Source organism: Eschscholzia californica, unplaced genomic scaffold (assembly GCF_041429995.1).
Source record: "Eschscholzia californica isolate CP2 unplaced genomic scaffold, dmEscCali1.0.p SCAF_6, whole genome shotgun sequence".
NCBI lineage: Eukaryota > Viridiplantae > Streptophyta > Magnoliopsida > Ranunculales > Papaveraceae > Eschscholzia > Eschscholzia californica.
Genome location: NW_028238483.1, coordinates 30,416,294 through 30,434,923, shown reverse-complemented (window position 1 = coordinate 30,434,923; position 18,630 = coordinate 30,416,294). Strand labels below are relative to the sequence as shown.

At 36.3% G+C, this 18,630-nt stretch overlaps 2 protein-coding genes and 2 pseudogenes across 2 annotated transcripts; all 4 read right to left on the bottom strand.

The window, feature by feature from the left end:
• Positions 1-717: 717 nt before the first annotated feature.
• LOC147533432 (DNA-directed RNA polymerases II, IV and V subunit 3 pseudogene) lies at positions 718-1,548 on the bottom strand (annotated as a pseudogene).
• Positions 1,549-3,756: 2,208 nt separating this feature from the next.
• Positions 3,757-7,268, bottom strand: LOC147533431 (uncharacterized). Its single transcript, XM_086650039.1, has 2 exons — positions 4,650-7,268; positions 3,757-3,844 (listed from the first exon to the last, which is right to left on the bottom strand). Exons 1-2 carry the CDS (start codon positions 6,929-6,931, stop codon positions 3,757-3,759), a joined length of 2,370 nt encoding a protein of 789 aa, XP_086506165.1. The 5' UTR covers positions 6,932-7,268.
• Positions 7,269-8,013: 745 nt separating this feature from the next.
• LOC147533430 (basic form of pathogenesis-related protein 1-like) lies at positions 8,014-8,490 on the bottom strand. The gene has a single exon (XM_086650740.1). The coding sequence runs from the start codon at positions 8,488-8,490 to the stop codon at positions 8,014-8,016; it is 477 nt and encodes a 158-aa protein (XP_086506866.1).
• Positions 8,491-16,573: 8,083 nt separating this feature from the next.
• LOC147533429 (pathogenesis-related protein 1 pseudogene) lies at positions 16,574-17,104 on the bottom strand (annotated as a pseudogene).
• Between the last annotated feature and the right edge of the window lie 1,526 nt (positions 17,105-18,630).

Here is an 18,630-nt window from a genome sequence, read left to right as displayed (position 1 = left end):
GATAATTATTAAGAGAATTAAGTAAGAAAATGATACTTATAGATGAGATCCGAAGGTAAAATTTGATGGATATTCCCTTTGAAATCAAGGGTTTCCGTTGAGAGCAACTAAAATCAATCCAAATAATCTATCAAAATCTAACGGGTAAGATTGTGCCAAACCTAAAAGGGTGACATATATTTAACCCTACGTTTGTATCTGTATTTGAGTCAATTAAATTGGATGTAACTTTTTAACGTTAATTGAAAAGGATTTAAGGTTGCTATTAGTGTTGATCTGGATGGACAAATAGATTTATCCGTATGTTTGTCTCTATGTTTGTCCCAGTCAACACTCTTCAACCTGCTTTAAATAATATAACAGATAATAATAATAATATTACCGTTTTGATAGGTGTAGTAAAGAATAATTGACTGAATAAAGAATTGTTCATTTTTTTTTATGAAATGTGGAGAATTATTATAATGACCATTGTTGATCTTGTTCATTTTTTTCTATGTATATTGAGAGTTATAACTATATGATAACGGAGTGACTAATAATAACTATTTTCATTTTGGTTTATTTTTCAAATAGCCCTCAATTTTGTGACCAGGTTCCTTCCTAGCCCATTACTTTATGAAAAATATCCAGATGATCCACTTTTTCAGTTACCGTTATAACTCCGTTAATTAGTCATCACCTCTCTCTTCCACCTCATTGATTCTCTCTACCACCTCATCTTCTCGCCACCTCAACGTCTTCACCATCGTCTTCACCGGTGAAGGTAGCTGACCGGCTATTTTTCGGCTGACAACCTTCAAACATAAAAAAAACATTTTTTCCTCTCTCTATAAAAAAAACTTCTCTCCTTTCTCTCTCTAAACAAATCTAGAGAGAGATGAGTACGAACCTTTGAAGGTCTGCAAATATGTTCGCATTCTCAACTCCTGCCCACGAAGTAACTTCACAATTATAATCCCCCTATATAAAAATGAAAATAATCCCATAACATCAGAGTTTGAAGTCAAAAACTTGAAACCCTAAAAACCCACAACTCACAAACCTTGGAAATGTTGGGGAAAAGTTATTGAAAGCAAAAAATGGTACCTATTTTCAGTGGAATCCAAGCCTAAAAACCTGAACAAGTAGCAACGTCGACCGGGACAAAAGAAGCGCCAGAGCTAAGAAGATCGGCGCTGGTAACATCAACTGTTTGATCTGAATCACAACGAACGAAGAGATGGAACTCGACTGAGCAGTACTCGCACTGACCGAGACCGTCACCGTCACAGGCGTCACAATATCTTGAGAAACGCATACCCAAAGCATGACCACTGGTGAGAGGGATGAGACTGAGTCGGTGAGCAATGAACTCGTCGTTGAGAACAGTTGAGTTGACCTCGATTTCAACAAGGTCAATAGCAATGGTGGCAACTTCTGCAATCATTACACGACGGAGAGCTTTAGCCATGCTTGGATCAGTTTCTCTGAGCTCAAACTTCATGTATTTGTCTTTCATTTCCCTGATTTCACCTTCAGAAATCTCTGATACGATATTCCGTCCATATCTCTTTCTCTCTGCTCTTTAGCTTCTGTTTCCCTCTAGATCTGTTTAGAGAGAGAGAGGAGAGAGGAAAAAATGTTTTTTTTTTAATGTTTGAAGGTTGACGGCCGGCGACCTTTGTCGGTTAATACGATGAGGTGGCAGAGAAAGGCGATGAGGTGGAAGAGAGAGAGAGGTGATGACTAGTTAACGGAGTTATAACGGTAACTGAAAAAGGGAGTTATCTAAGTATTTTGATAAAATAGGGGGCTAGGCAGGAAGCTGGTCACAAAGTTGGGGGCTATTTGGAATATAACCCTTTCATATTATATCCAATGCGTAAGGCCCTAGATTATGATGTAAATTTCATTTACTAATAAAGTCAATTCCTATTTGGCCCCCTACTTTGTGACTAGCTTCCTTTATGGCCCCCTTTTTCCCGTAAATTCAAATATGGCCCCCTTTTGTTAACACAGTCAGTTAACTTTAGTGGTTAACTCTTTGGTTTCCTTTATTGCCCTTGTTATAAAAGAGATTTGGAACTTCAAATTTGGCCCCCTTTTGATATGGGTCAATTCCAAAAAAATATCAATCATTTTGGACAAAGTTAAGGGGCCAAAATGAAATTCAATCTAAAAACACTTAAGATACCTCATCTTTCCCTCTCTCTCATCCACATCATCAAAACCAGACACTTCATCATCTTCTCCGTTGAAGGTCGCCGGCCGGCCAAATTTCCGGCGACCTTCAAACTTTAAAAAAAAAAATTGAACTTTCTCTCTCTTGTTCTTCCATCTCTCTCTCTCTCTCCTTCATCTTTCTCTCTCTCTTCTTCTTTCCTTCTCTCTCTCTTTCTTTCTCTCTCTCTTTCCCTCCATTCTCTCTTTTTTTTCTCTCTAGACCTCCGGCGAAGTAGTCTTCGCCGGAGTTTAGAGAGAGAGAGAAAAAAAAAAGTTTGAAGGTCGCCGGCCAGAAATTTGGCTGGTCGGCGACCCTGCCGGTGAAGACGATGATGTGGCTGGTTTTAACGAGGTGGCAGAGAGAGAAAACATACTGGAGGAGAGAGAAAAGAAATGGAAGAGAGAGAGTAACGGTGTTATAACGGAAGGGCGCCATATGGGTATTTCTAGTAAAGTGGGGGGCCAGGCGGGAAGCTGGTCAGAAAGTAGGGGGCCATTAACCCATTTTTTTTTAATTGACCCATATCAAAAGGGGGCCAAATTTGAATTTCCAAATCTCTTTTATAACAAGGGCAATAATGGAAACAAAAGAGTTCCACTAAAGTTAGCTGACGGTGTTAACAAAAAGGGGCCATATTTGAATTTACGAAAAAAAAGAGCCATAAAAGAAGCTGGTCACAAACTAGGGGGCCAAATTGGAATTAACTCTTACTGATACATGTCATATAAACTTGACTTTTTTTTTGTTGAACATATAAACTTTAGTAAAAAAAAAAGATAAAAAATAATAATGGAGATGGCCTTGGAAGTTCTTATTTCTTTCTATATCATGGCAATTATTATCTTTCACATTTGAATCAAACATCTGACATCATGGAAGAAGACTTAGCATTTTCCAATGCGGCTAATGGTACTCTTTGTGGTCTCTATAAGCGGCTTTTATCTTCTACAGATTGGAATTGTTCTTCATGACCAAATTTTTAATAGCTACATTTCGTGGTACGTCTCATGTTTGATGTACGCGTCTGAATTGACAAATCAACAAAAGTTCGTAGCAGATTATCGCCAGCCTCACCCTGATTGAATATGAATGAAACTTAGAAGAAACCCTATTAATAATGAAGCAAGTGGGTAGAAGCAGATCGACTCGTTGATCTTGTCAACCTTAATTTCTTCTGATGGCTCCCCCTAAAATTGCTATAGTCCCCAAGTCTAAGCCCCAAAGCATGGCCCCAGACCGCTCAATAGTCTGAGACATTGCTTTAGGTCTTGTTGAAGGCCTCGAACTGGGCCAGTTTGACATTCTGGACGTTCTCCCCTCAAGATCTATCTTTGGAAACCCTCAAAACGGAAAATCAAGAGTCTACACGACCCTCATCTACAGACTCCAAAATCAATAATCAATAGAGAAAATCAGGAGACAAAGGTCGGATTTCCATGGAATATTAGACTATGCATCCTATTCCAGCTATCTTCGTGAGTTTAGAGAAGGACACGACGGTCTAGATTTTGATATAAAGATCTTTCGGGGGTGTCCATTCTTCGCTGATGTTAATCTGTTGTCGGGGACAATGTGGTTGATATTGGTGTCTGGCATGTCTTGAATCTTATTGATGTAGATTGTTGCGGAAGCGTAAAACTAATAGAATTCATCGATAAAAACTAAGAATAAACGATAATAAACGAAGAATAAACTGAAATAATTAAAGGAAGAAGATGCAATCAAGGTGATTTGTATTTGATATTCAATTCAATGGTTCAATAGACAGACTGGACTGCTCTTTTATAGAGATTATTATTTCCTAGATAGACTCAAATAAGAAAGAAAATAACAACTTAAGGATACTTTCCTTGATTGCTAGGACTCATAATTATAGGAACTCAAAATACTAAAATATAGAAACTATGCTAATATAGCAACTTGGCCATCGGGCCCCATAATATCCTGGCCGTGAGGCCCACTTGCCGGATGGTCTCCATCATACTCCCCCGCTGCGGAACAACTTGCCCCCAAGTTGGTGTTGTCATAAAGCGGACCGTCCAAGTAACGAGGATATATATCAGCGATGTTGAAGGTAACTTCGGCGACGAGTTTGAAGGCAATCCTTAGTTCCCACTTTTCACGAAAATTGCCGAAAATCTGAAGAAGAAAAATATTGACAATATCACCAATTATAATGTGAAACATATATTGCCAAGATACTCGCAAAAGTAATACCAACGTAGATACGTCTAGTAAATTGCGACATCGCCCGTCGTCGTTTAGTTTGACGAAAAAGGTCACATACACAACCTGTCTTGTTCTTGGAAAAACAATGGATGGCCATGAAGATTGGTTTGTATGATTCTTTAAAGTTGAAAGCCATGAAGAAATCAATGGAGGAGAAAGTATTTTATGATTCGACACAACTAATGCGTCTCCCGGAATCATATATGGATCAAACAACTTATTCGAGCTTGTGTTAGTTTGATGAATTTCTTCTTCTTGATCTGTCTCATCGAAATTTTCTTCCTCCTTTTTCATCAAATCAACCTCGACTTCAATCTCATTCTTCTTAGTACAAATTATTTCATAATCACACTTGAGTTTCTTAACTTGAGATACAAGTTTGTCATTCTTTTCCATCTGGGTTTTCAAGGATTCATCTTGTTTGGATGAAACAACTTTGAGATTACTTAATTCTTTCTGAAGCTCAGCAAACTCAATCTCACCATTGATCTTGTCCTGCTCAAGCTTTGCTTTTTTTTTACCTATCTTCTCTAATTCACTTGTCTGATTACTAAACTTCTCTAAAGCTTCTTTCAGTTTTCTACTGATCAAATCTTTTTCATCCTTCAATAATTCATGGGTTTCCTCTTTCTCTCTCTTCTCTTTAGCTGAAGCATCCAACTCCATTTTCAACAATTCAAGTTTCTCTAATGCTTCTGTATAATTCTTGTTCATCTCAATCGCTTTCGACTTCAATTCTTCTTCATTCTTTCGAATTGCAGAAATGGCAGCATGAAGCTTTTCAACTTCCTTTTCTAATTTCTCTATCTTCGCCAATTGATTAGTTCTCTGTTCTTCAATCTCATTCTTCTCTCTAACAATTTCTTCTTTCTCACTCTTCAAATTCGCAATTGACTTTGTCGAATCAACCAAATTTCTTTGAATAGAATCTCTATCGTTTACCAAGGATTCGATTTTTCTTTGAATAATCTTCCCTTCTTCAATAAGTTCGTCTCTTTCCTTCTCAATTTGATTGAGTTTCTCTTGAATCTTCGATTTACTCTCCTCTAATTCAAGAACTTTTGCTTTCACACTTTCCAATTCATTCGTCTTCAATTCGAGATTCTTCTGGATTGAGAATTTCTCACGAAGAACAGTTTCAGACAAACTTTTTAAACGACCTAGATCTCCATTGACAACATCGACCTGATTCTTCAATTTACTTATCTCAACATTTATCTCAACATCCCGTTCAATCTTTTCTTTCTCAAGTTCCTTTCTCTCTCTAACAACATCAACCTTTTCTCTCTCTAGATTCCCAACATAAAGCTCCAATCCATCTTTCTTCTCCACAACCTCTTCATATTCCTTCCGAATCTGCTTATTCTCTTTCTGAGCTTCGCCATTATTCTTCTCCAAATCTTTCACTGACGATTTCAACCTATCAACTTCCGTTTGCTTCGTTTCTAGATCCTTCTTTACCTCATTCTGATAACTACTAAACTTCTTACTCACCTCATCAATCTCTCTGATCTTCTCTTTCACTTGATCTTTCAGTTCTTCCGTTTCTTTCTTCATCTGTTCCTCTAATGCCTTCTGTTTCTCATTAAATTGTTCAGAGACTGAAATTAGGGTTTCTTTATGTTGAGTTTCAGCCGCCGCTACTTTATCTTCAAGTATTTTCTTCTCCGATCCCATAAGCTTACTAACCTGTTCTCTCTTCTCTTTTGCTTCTTTGAGAGTGATTGGCTTTTCTTGATGAGAAACCTCTTCTTGTTTTTGGTGAGCAACCAGATCAGATGACTTTTCTTCTTGATGAGAATCTTGAGTATGAGAAGATTTCTTCTTTGCCATTGGATATTGAAAGTGAGGAAGTAAACTATCTGGATTACTGGTATCCAACTGAAGTGAATAATTTTGATGTTGATGGGGAGTTGGTGTAATTGGTCGTGTGGAATAGTAAAGAAAAGATGGTATAAGAGGTGGTTGTGTAGAAAACACTGGTGGTGGTGACGGTTCGTCCGGTAGTGGTTGTAGTGTGATTCGTTTCCGGAACCATGTGAATTCGAACGTGTTGTTGCGACAATGGTGAGTAGCATTGACGTCGAAGATCCATGGTCTACCAAAGATAATGGGACAAATATCCATGTCTACTACGTCACACGTAATGGAGTCACGATAATGCGAACCAATGGAGAAAGAGAACGAACATTGTTGTTGTACGTGCAACTCTCTCTGAGAAGAAGTCCAACCGATTTTGTATGGAGTCGGATGGTCGGATGTCGGAAGGTTTAGTACTTCGATAAGACGGCGAGAAACTATATTTTCCTCACTGCCATTATCAATCATAAAATCGCATACCTTGTGGTTAATGGTTAGACGTGATTTGAAAACCTTATTTCTTTCGGGATGATTTGGTGGTGAAAAAAAATTTGTCTCTTTTTGCTCAGGAATTTTAGGGCTCATGATACCAGCTGATGTAGATTGTTGCGGAAGCGTAAAACTAATAGAATTCATCGATAAAAACTAAGAATAAACGATAATAAACGAAGAATAAACTGAAATAATTAAAGGAAGAAGATGCAATCAAGGTGATTTGTATTTGATATTCAATTCAATGGTTCAATAGACAGACTGGACTGCTCTTTTATAGAGATTATTATTTCCTAGATAGACTCAAATAAGAAAGAAAATAAAAGAAGATAACAACTTAAGGATACTTTCCTTGATTGCTAGGACTCATAATTATAGGAACTCAAAATACTAAAATATAGAAACTATGCTAATATAGCAACTTGGCCATCGGGCCCCATAATATCCTGGCCGTGAGGCCCACTTGCCGGATGGTCTCCATCACTTATGGATGAAGCCACATAAGTTTGTATTAACTCTGCAGATAATTTTATCATAATTTAGATTCAACAAAGCAGTTATTGCTTCACCAAAATTACTGAAAATCAAACTTCCACCTAAAAATCATCAAAAGTTCGATTTAGAGATAATTTTGTTAACATAGTATCTTCTGCGTCATACATATCGTATATAGTCATACCTTTGTTTTGGCGATCCTTATCCTTGTGTGAAGGGCCTAAACAACTATACATAAAAAAACAATAAGCCACAACCGCATTCTTGCCAAAGTCTTGGATACATGGGAGCTATACACTTAAAGGAAACATGACCAAATGACCTAATGTATGAGGGAGTTAAAGTTCGACATCATGCTTGTTGCCTTTTATACAAGATTACACCTTACAAGTAAGATGTCAAAAATTTAACCTCTGGCAACTACCCGATTCAGCCTCCTAGTAGGTCCGCCCTGGGATAAGCTGGTTAATTATTTGCGAAATAGGATTAAAGCTATGGAAAATAAAAACTACAAAAAGAGTAAAATATAAATAAACAAACAAACAAACAAACGAACACTTTATTAATGGTTATATAGTTACCAACGAAAATAAAAACCACGAAAGAAGCATAAAATAAACAAACAAACAAACACACACACTATAGTACTAAGCACCACACAACAATTTCTTAGATAAGTGATCCATCCATATCGCAACTATATATATATATATATATATATATATATATTCCTAGTAAGGACGCTGCCCTATGAAGTTGCCTCGAGGGGCATAGCTGCAAATTACAAAGGTGCCTCCATTACTACATCTCACACTAGCGCATCCTAGACGTACAGACTTTCTCCACACCATTTGTGTGTAGTGTCCACATACTTTTCCTGGTTGACATGAATTCGATGCATAATGGTAATACGGTTTCTCATCCACCCAGAGTTTGACAGCATTAGCTACCGAAAGAGCGCCACTGCTCTTTGAGAGGTTCTCCCCATATGGGCCACCAACAGAGTGAACAAGATTGCAGTCACGGGCTCTCTTATTCGCGTAATTTTGTGCGTAGGCTGCAACTGTGTTGTCCCATGTCATGGGACCAACACCAACTGCGGCTCGAGCTCTATTGTGAGGTACAAGGTAATCTTGGTGGGAGTTTTGGGCTTGAGAGGCATTCATCAACAAGACTAAGGTTAAGCCTCCAACTATCATAAAGCACATGAAAGAAGATAATGCCATTGCTGTTTAATTTGATATCGAATATAATTTTGTGTGTTTTGATGAAAAGTGAAGGTCATGTTTGAGTGTATTTATAGAGGAAAATTCATATGAACCCTAGATGAGTAGAAGAAGGCCATTTCATGGAGTAAAGTGCATCATGATCATGTCTGACTTGGTTCGTAGATCCATAGCACTTGACTTAGTACTAGTTAATCGATTGATTCATTAACTATATCCTATGTGTAAGCCTAGATGTGGACGTAAATCCATTTACCCAACATGTTACATGCACTTATCCTTTCATAGAAAAATAAAGTGGCTTTCAAAGTTTTTTTTTTATTATCAAAATTATCACCAATTCAAGATATTTTCGTTATATTTTTTTGTTAGAAATGTTCTTGAGGACTAAGCTCATTCACATTTTTAATGGCTACTTGCACACTTTGCAGTCAGATTAACTTGTTCTATTGCTTGGAATAGTTTTTAATAATACAAATTTTGAGAGCTACACATTCTATAATTTACGTTGCTACTTGCTTGTGTTATGTGTCCTTGTGATTTGATGACAAATTAAAAGAATTTTTTAGTTTCAATTTATCTCATACATTACTATTTAATGGGCGTATTTTTCCATGGGGGGGACACTTTACATGTATCATGCCCTCTTGGGGCCTTGTCTAGATAAACATTAGTGAAACTTAGAATTAGTCGTACTTGAAAAACCTTAATAATCTAATGTGTGCGAAAAAATGTTTTTCTTTTTAATGTTTGAAGGTTGTCGGCCGGAAAATTGGCTGACCGGCAACCTTTGCCGGTAAAGACGATGAGGTGGCGAGAAGATGAGGTGGCAGAGAGAGGTGATGACTAGTTAACGGAGTTATAACGATAACTGAAAAAGAAAGTCATCTGGGTATTTTTAATAAAGTAGGGGGCTAAGCAGGAAGCTGGTCACAAAGTTGGAGCCTATTTGGGAAATAACCCTTTCATTTTATATCCAATGGGTAAGGCCCTAGATTATGATGTAAATTTCATTTCCTACTACATGTCATATAAACTTGACTTTGGTTAAAAAAAATGGAGATGGCTTTTGAAGTTCTTATTTCTTTCTATATCATGGCAATTATTATCTTTGAATAAAACATCTGACATCATGGAAGAAGACTTAGCATTTTCCAATGTGGCTAATGGAACTCTTTCTGGTCTTTATAAGCGGCTTTTATCTTCTACAGATTGGGATTGTTCTTCGAGACCAAATTTTAATAGCTACATGTCTTGTTAGTCTAATCATCGGTCTCATGTTTGATGTACGCGTCTGAATTGACAAATCAAAAAGAAATTGTAGTGGACAATTGCCCGCCTCACCCTGATTGAACATTAATGAAACTTAGAAGAAGTCCTATGGAAACAAACTTAGAAGAAGTCCTATGGAAACCTTAGTAATTCCATCATTAATAATGAAGCAAGTGAGTAGAAGCAGATCAACACGTTGATCTTGTCAACCTTAATTTCTTCAGATTGCTCCTTCCAAAATTGCTACAGGGGCCTCCCAAGAGTATTAGACCGTAGTCAAATTTTCGACAACTATAGGCGCCTCCCACTCGGGCTGACAAGTCTAAGGTCCAAAGCATGACCTCCGACTGCTTAGTAGTCTGAGACCTTGCTTTAGGTCTTGCTAGAGGCTTCGAACTGGGTCGGCAAGACGTTCTCGCCGTTCTTCCGTCAAGATCTATCTTTGGAAACGCTAAAAACCGAAAATCAAGAATCTACACAACCCTCATCTACAGACTCTAAAACTAGAAAATCAATAGAGAAAATCAAGAGACAGAGATCAAATTTTTTATTTTCTTTACATCATAGAGAAGTAAAGAAGTTTAATCTTCTTATTTTTAATCTTATTTCCTTTGATTTTCTATAACAAATCATAAAGGATTTTTTTATTTCCTTTAACGTCAGATTTTTTATCGGAAGTTTAATCTTCTTTTCTTTAGTATCGGATTCTTTTACTTATTTTAATAGGGCGCGTCTATAGGCGCCTCTCGAAATTGCTTAGGCGCCTCCACGAAATTGCTTTAGGCGCCTCCGATCACCCCTATCTTCTTCCTTACTGTACTTTCTCTCTCTACTTTCTCTTACAATTTTCCAATCTCAAAATTAATCAAATATTAAACCAACAAAAATCATTAATCTACCAACAAATGTAATCACTAAACATCATGAAGGAAATCAAAACCCTAATTTACTTTAACGTCTTCAGCTTAGGAATAAAGAACCCTTAAATCTTCAAGTTTAAACGTCTCTAGGTTTTTGTTGAGCGGATGAAAAAACTTTAAATATGGGGATGATTTAACCAACCCTAAATTTGGAGATACAGAAGTCCTAGATGGAGGAGCCGACGAAAAAGAAACCCCAGAATTTGTGAGATTTGGGGATGAAAATCGATAATGTCCGACGCCACCAGATTGGACCAGTCCGAATCCTATCAGGCTGGACAGTCCGAGTCTTTTTGGACTGGGCCAATCCGAGACTATAATTTTGGCCTCGGATAAGTCAGTCCGAACGGGAGGCGCCTACAGTTATCGGGGTTTTGAGTGTGGTCAAACTCTTTAGGGAGGCGCTTACAACAATTTTGGGAGAGGCCCATTTTAATATTGAAATTTAATATTCTTTCCTTTAATTTTCTTTAACTAATCATAAAGGATTTTAAAATTCCATTAACATCGATTTCTTAATGGGTAATTCAATCTTCTTTTCATTAATATTGTTGATTGATTTTCAAATCTAAGTTTCATAATTGAGAAAAAAATTTATAACTGAGAAACAAGTAACTATTTCATCAAAAAAAAAAGAGAAACAAGTAACTAAGAAAAAAAGAAGAAAGGTGTGCTCGACTGTACTAGGTACGCCTGTATACGAAAGTGCCGAAAACCATATATTGGTTGGTGCCTACGGACGCACCTGACGTAAGGAAGATAGAGATTTAACGGTTACTACAACCATCAACCATTTGCATCCGAAAAAAGTGTTTCATTGTTTGGTGAAGAGTGAAGACATACTTTTTTTTTTTTTTTTGTGAAGACATACTTACATATGGCCCATGAGCATCTCAAGTCTCCAATCAATTTAATACCTATGGCCCGAAAAAACGAAAGGTGGTCAATACATAGACAACCAGTTATCTTATATAGACAAATATTTTATGTGGACAACTAGAAAAATTTAAATTTTTATATGAACACCAATTTTTAAGGGACATAACTCTATTATTTTTCACTATTGTCCTCTAAGAATTAGAATTTTTATTTTAAATCCTCCCTCTTTTCTTCCATAAACCCTAAGCCTTATTCTTTTTCTACTTCTTCTTCATAACTAACAAAATTTGTAGACCTCTCATCAAAAAAAAAAAAAAAATTGTAGATAGAGAAACTTTGTAGACATTGTTGATCATGACACCAAGAAAATCAAAGGAAACTATTGAAGAATCTTCTCTAAATATGAATTGTTGAATAAAACCAACCCAACATGAACCTTAAACCCCTTGAAATAAAAAAATAAAATCCTAAAAAGTTGATTTTTTGGTACCAAAACAACAAGTAGGTCTGCTTGTATTTCGAGGCAAACTACAAGAAATCTGCATATATTTTCATGGCAAACTACAAGAAATTTGCCTATATTTTTGTGGCAAACTACGAAAAATCTACCCTTATTATCATTGAAAAACGCCAGAAAAAGTAGTAAATTTCCTTGGATTTTCAACGAAATTCCGGTAGTCGTCCAATTGAGTATTGAGTGTTCCCCAAATTTAGGGTTTATGACTTACTCAACGGTTACCCAGTTTAAGGCGAGACTTTACCTTTTATAGGCTTCTTTGGCCGATTGAGTTGAGCTGTTGAGATGAGGCGGTTGAGATCCAACGTCTTGGATTGAAACTACTATTTCGTAGTCTTAAGATATTAGGATTCCTCTTCGAGATTATCTCATATACTTAATAGATGTAAGTTCCCTTATTCAAGGATATGTAGTATTTGGGATAGATCAGTTTCCGATATTGTGGATTGCATGGGAAAACTTTCCTTCCCCGCTGGACTCTTGAGCAAGTTATTTTAAAACTTAAGATCCTCGCAGACTGAGATCTTCGATAATATTCAGGATTAAGTCAGTAAAGCAAATGGGTAGAAGCAGATCGACTGGTTGATCTTGTCAACCTTAATTTCTTCTAAGGGCTCCTCCCAAAATTGCTACAGGGCCTCCTAAGTGTATTCGACGACTGTTTGATCTTGTCAACCTTAATTTCTTCTAAGGGTTCCTCCCAAAGTTGCTACAGAGGCCTCCTAATTAAGGGTGGAAATCAGTTTGGACGGGCGGGAAACGGACACTAACTCAACCGATCCGGGCGGAACGGGCACGAGTCCTAAGTGTCCATTCGGACATCCGAACAAAACGGGCGGACATTTCAGATTTTTCTCCAGCAAAGTGCTCGTCCGTGACCGTTTTGATAGTCGGACAAATCGGTTATTTGTCGGTCAGGCACCATCACTAATAAACAAATAAAGAAACATTTGTTCAAAATTATAACGGTTTAGTAGCTAAATACAATTGTCTAAACTTCTATTTTACAGTTCCAACAAGTAAATGAATACAAAATTAAAAGATAATCATTGAGATTTCTCATGGATTACGATCTGTTGTATTCTTCTTCTCATGGATTACGATCGGCGTGGATTTTATAGGGTTACTGATGAGATATTGAGATTTTGTAGGAGAGAGAGACTAGAAAAGTAGAGAGGCGAAGACAAGATTAATAAAATTGATTTCCATGGTATATATTTTACTTTTGAAATTTAACGGTTATAGCTAACCCTACAAATCTAAAGGCTAAAAATCAATCATATAGGCGGGCGGGTATAACATGTAGGATAAACGGACAGGTATAGACAGACTCGGTTTGGCGGACTCGGTCGGATCATCGGGTAAGGACTTATGTCCGCGTCCGTCCGCTTAAGCTCTTTCGGTCGGGCGGGTACGGACCGATTCGGGCATCGGACGGTCACGAACCCTTCGGACTCGGATGGTCGTGAGCGGGTTTCGGGTTTTCGAGCCAAAATCCCACCCCTACTCCTAAGTGTATTAGACCGTAGTCAAATTTCCGACAACTATAGGTGCCTCCCACTCAGACTGAAAAGTCTAGGCCTCAAAGCATGGCCTCGGGCAGCTCAGTAGTCTGAGACTTTACTTTTGGTCTTGCTCAAGGCCTCGAACTGCCCTAAAAGTCTATTTCGGTGTTTTTATTTCCCTTACATCCTAGAGAGGTAAAGAAGTTTAATCTTCTTAATTTTAATCTTATTTCCTTTGATTTCCTATGAAAAAATCAATAAGAATTTTTTATTTTCTTTTACATCAGATTTTTTTTATTAGAAGTTTAATCTTCTCTCATTTCATATGGGATTTTTTTGGTGGGAAATATACGGACAACTAAATTTCTTATGTGGACAACAGTGTTAGGTGTAAGTATAACTAAAATTTTAATGGGGATAATTTATTCTCCGTAAAAATCTCAAATAAACTCTTCACCTCCTTCTCCGACCAACCATCAGTACCACTCTCTCCGGTCAATGGTATATCTCTTGGTGAATAAAAAAAATTTAAAAATCTTAAATAAGGATTATAATTTATCATTCATCAGTTCATCTAATTTTTCACTGGTTTCCTGCTTAATAAAACCATTGGAAGAATAATTTATGATATAATCTAGAGCGAGAAACTATCCAGATTTACTATGTATTATTTTAGTTTCAAACCCTAAATACCAAATTAAACTGAAAAAAAAAACACACACGACTGGGTAGTCTAGTAGTTAGATGTTGATGGAATTGGTGATTTTGCATAGGGTGAAAACCCTCCATTCTCTCATGGTGATGGCGGTCGAGCAGGGTAAAAATTTTAGAGAGAGAAAGAGACCTAGAATTGTCCCGTTAAATTGAAAGATTATATTTGCACCCAAAACTATTTGTGTCCACACAATAACTTTGTTTCTCCACTTATTGGCAACCATTATTTTTACTTCTTTTAATATTGAAGTTTAATCTTCTTTCCTTTAGTTTCCTTTAACAAATCTTAAAGGATTTTTAAATTCCTTTAACATACTCATAATGATCAATTTAACGAAGATCCGATTGGATTCTTGGAAGCTCGCACATTGGTCCTGATAAACCCCAATTTATTGCTCCCCCTCCTCCAATAATGATCGATTTATAATGGGAAATTTAATCTTCATTCCATTAATATTTTTGATTGATTTTCTCAGATCTAAATTTGATAATTCGGAGAGAAACTACAGAGAGAAAGAAACAAGTAATGTAGAAAAAAAAAGAAAAAATGTGTGTCCAGCAGTACAAGACGCACCTGACGTAAGAAAGATAGGATCTAACCGTTACAACAACCATCCACAATTTGGATCGGAAAAAACTGTACCATTGTTTTGTGAACAAGTTGTGTCATTATTTTGTCATACTGGAATGAGTAAATTGTTACCTATGGCCCATGAGCATCTCAAGTCTCCAATCAATTTAATTTCCACGAAAATATGGAAGCTGATGTAGAAATGGATGGGGAGTTTCGGGAATAGGGCGGCCATCTTGACGTCCTTTTTCCCGGGGAATTATTTCATTGCCGGATGACCGGATCAAGTGATCTAACACAGCCCGATCAAACGAAAAGTTACAATTCATTCTAGCATGAGTTTTTATTTCTTTCTGTTGTTGTCTAACACATGAATTGAGCTATGCCTATGTAGCATTGTTGTTTTCTTAAAACGTCTTAGTATTCAGGACTAGCATTTTAATGTGTCATTTGCTTCGAAAAAGACTAGATGATGCTGAATATTTCACCTGTCACAACAAATTTTTAGTTCTACTTGACTTATTTTTTTAATTCTAGCTGTTCATTTAGTTTAAATTAGATTATTAATGCGTTGGAAAACAAAGAAGGACTTAAATCATAAATAGCAATCAAATTTAAGTTACTCCCATAGACTATATAAAGATTTAATTAATGACTCTTGTTAAATTATATTTTAAGTTTAATCCTATTTTTCACAGTAAAGTTGTAGGGGTCAATTTAGCAAAACTTAATTTTATGGAAGCGAGACTGAATGGGCCTGTTCTCCTGACTCAATTGAAAATATTCTATGGAAGCGAGACTGAAGGGTGTTCCTCGACCGAGATTCAAAAATTAGTGCAGATATTCTGACAGTTCAATTGGACGAGTACAAGGGTCACCATGCATCAATCTTTAAACGTCATTTTGAGGTTCTATGTTTTAATCTTGTATATATGAAGAATAGATGTTTGTCTGTTTGTATGATAAGTTCGTTTAGTTTTACTGACCACGTCAATCGAGAATGACATAGACTCCTTGTTGAACTTCAATGATTCTTGTGTAATTTGCTATTATCAATGAAATAATCTCAAATCATGTACTTATATATTTTCCATTATTATGTGATTTTCTTTGCCTTATCTTCTAAAATCTCATTTTATAGAGTATCAAAGCCAAATTATTATGCAAATAAACTCGATCTTTTATCTTTTTTCCTTTCTAAATTCTAATGATGTGTTTTTAGAAGAAAAATGATTTGAGATTACTGCATTCTTCTCTTTCCCTCTCTTCTACTAGTACCAATATTCGAACTAATCCATAATCTATTAGCAGAAGATATTTGAATCCAAGTTTTTCTGGAACCTTTTTAACCCAGTCAATCTATTAATCATCATTTAGAGAACCAGTCTTTCGACCATCATAATTGTTGTTTTTACCGTTTCATTATTTCGTCAGTTTTCAGTAGTAACTGTTTGAACGATATAAAAACATTGTCGTTTTTACTATACAGATCACTTTAAGTTGGGGATTTTACCACCATCTCACCCTATTCAAAATATATAAAAAAACGTAGAAACATAAAAGAATGTCACCATATATACCAAGAAACAAATTTAAAACAGAAAATGAAGTATTATTTCGTTCATTAATGTAAGATGCGCGTTTTTCTTCTACATGATTAAACACCAAATTCCTAAATCGAGTCTAGTTAATAAGGTTTTTCACCTAGTCTCCCTGGAGGATAATAATCGCAAATAACGAATGTAGCACCACTATCACATCTAACACTAGCACAACCTAATTGTGTAGATCTTCTACATACAACGGCTGTATAGTGCCTACATTCACCTCCTACACAAGTATCTGTGTCATAGTGAAAGTTAGGTTTCTCACTTATCCAGTAACCAACAGCATCTTTAGCAAGGAGAGGTCCACCATACCAAGACAAGTTCTCTCCATAAGTTCCATTAGATTGGGAGTGAACGAGTTGACAGTTTCCACCTGATCTTGTGTTTGCATAGTTTTGGGCATACGCGGCTACAGTTTCGTTCCATACGATTGGGGCAACACCGACTAAGGCACGAGCCGCATTGTGAGGAGCAAGATATTCTTCTGGATGTGGGTATAGGTTGCGATCAGCTTGAGAGAGTTTCGTGAAAATGGCAAAGATTAAGATTGCAGCTATCATGGAAGAAGAAGAAGATAGTTGAAGCTTATTAGAATGAGAATAAGAATTCATTCTCACTTGATTGTATTGAGCTATTGAGAATTTTTGGGTGAGTTTGATGGGAAAATGAGGTTCATGGTTGTATGTATTTATACTGAAAAAGAAATCACAATGATTTGGCTTTTATGGTAATTTATTATGTATTAATCTTTTTGTCCCTATCTAATTTAATGGTAGGAGTAATTAGCCCTAATGACCAACTAATTGGAGACAGGTGACTGAATCGTGTGACACTAGACATCAAAACTTTAGGGCAGGTTTGACTAGAACCAGACTTAAGGTAAGATGAGGTAGGTTTTGTTTGAACCTCTCCCTTCTTAAAAATAGCTTACAACGGCTCACTATATGCTCTACTAACAAAGATTTTTCTTGTAAAGATTTTATATTCAAGATAAAAACAAAAACGAAAAAAAAATACTTTAGTGGCCAAATTAGGATTTAAATCTTGTATTTGGATTTCTAGCATTCCTTATAAAAAATATTTTATACATTCTCTCATTATAGGAATTTCCTAGAATAGCTTGGTTAATTTCTAAGGTCTTTAGTCCACAAAATTGTGGGCTGAACATAGTTTCAGTTTAAAACTAATCAAAATATTTTTTTCTAGTTTGTAATAGATTCAAATCAAATAAAATTTTTGTATTCTCATACAACAATTTTATAAATACTAATAAGAAATATAAAAAAACTAAACGTTCATATTAGATTTGGCTTTCTCTCTCTTTCATTCCTCTCTCCTTGCAGCTTCCATTAAGATATTAGGATTCCTCTTTGAGATTAGATCGTATATTTGATAGATGTAAGTTCACTTATTCAAGAATATTTAGTATTTAGGATTGATCGAGTTTCCGATCTTGTGGATTGCTTGGGGGAAGTTCCTCCCCACGTGACTCTTGACTAAGTTATTTGAATACTTAAGATCCTCGTTGACTGAGACCTTCGATAATATTCAAGCTTAAGTCGGTAAAACATTAGACACGCTTCTATCTCTATGTTTCAAGATTAAGGTATCGGCCCCACTTACGAGGACCCTTGTTTTCTCTTAAAACTCAGGATACACCTGATTGTATTTGAGCCAATGTAGGGCGTGCGTAGGACACTCGTACCGACCCTCCAGTTACGGATTTCAGTGGTAGAGTTCTTTCGGGTTTTACCTTTCTTTTGACTTGTCACAGGTTTACCCGTTCGATTTTTGGTATTTTCTTGACTTATTGACTTCAGTCAGCTGATGACCATTTTCAAGATTATTTTTTGGGCTTTTGGGATTTAAGATTTACCTCTCTAATGACTTGTCACACGTTTTTTCTCCGACACACTCAACATTAGTAGTATTACTTATTAGAGAGTATGAAGAGTAAAAATTTTAGAGTTCTTCAGAAGTGTTTCAAAGATCTAAGTCAAAAGCATTCTAGTAAGTCTAGAATAACAAGTCAGAAATTTTCTAGTTGGTGTAGAATATCAAGTCTGAAGCGTTATACTCAGTCAAGAAGAACAATATTTCTAGTTAGTGTAGAATATCAAATCAAAAGCAGTCAAGG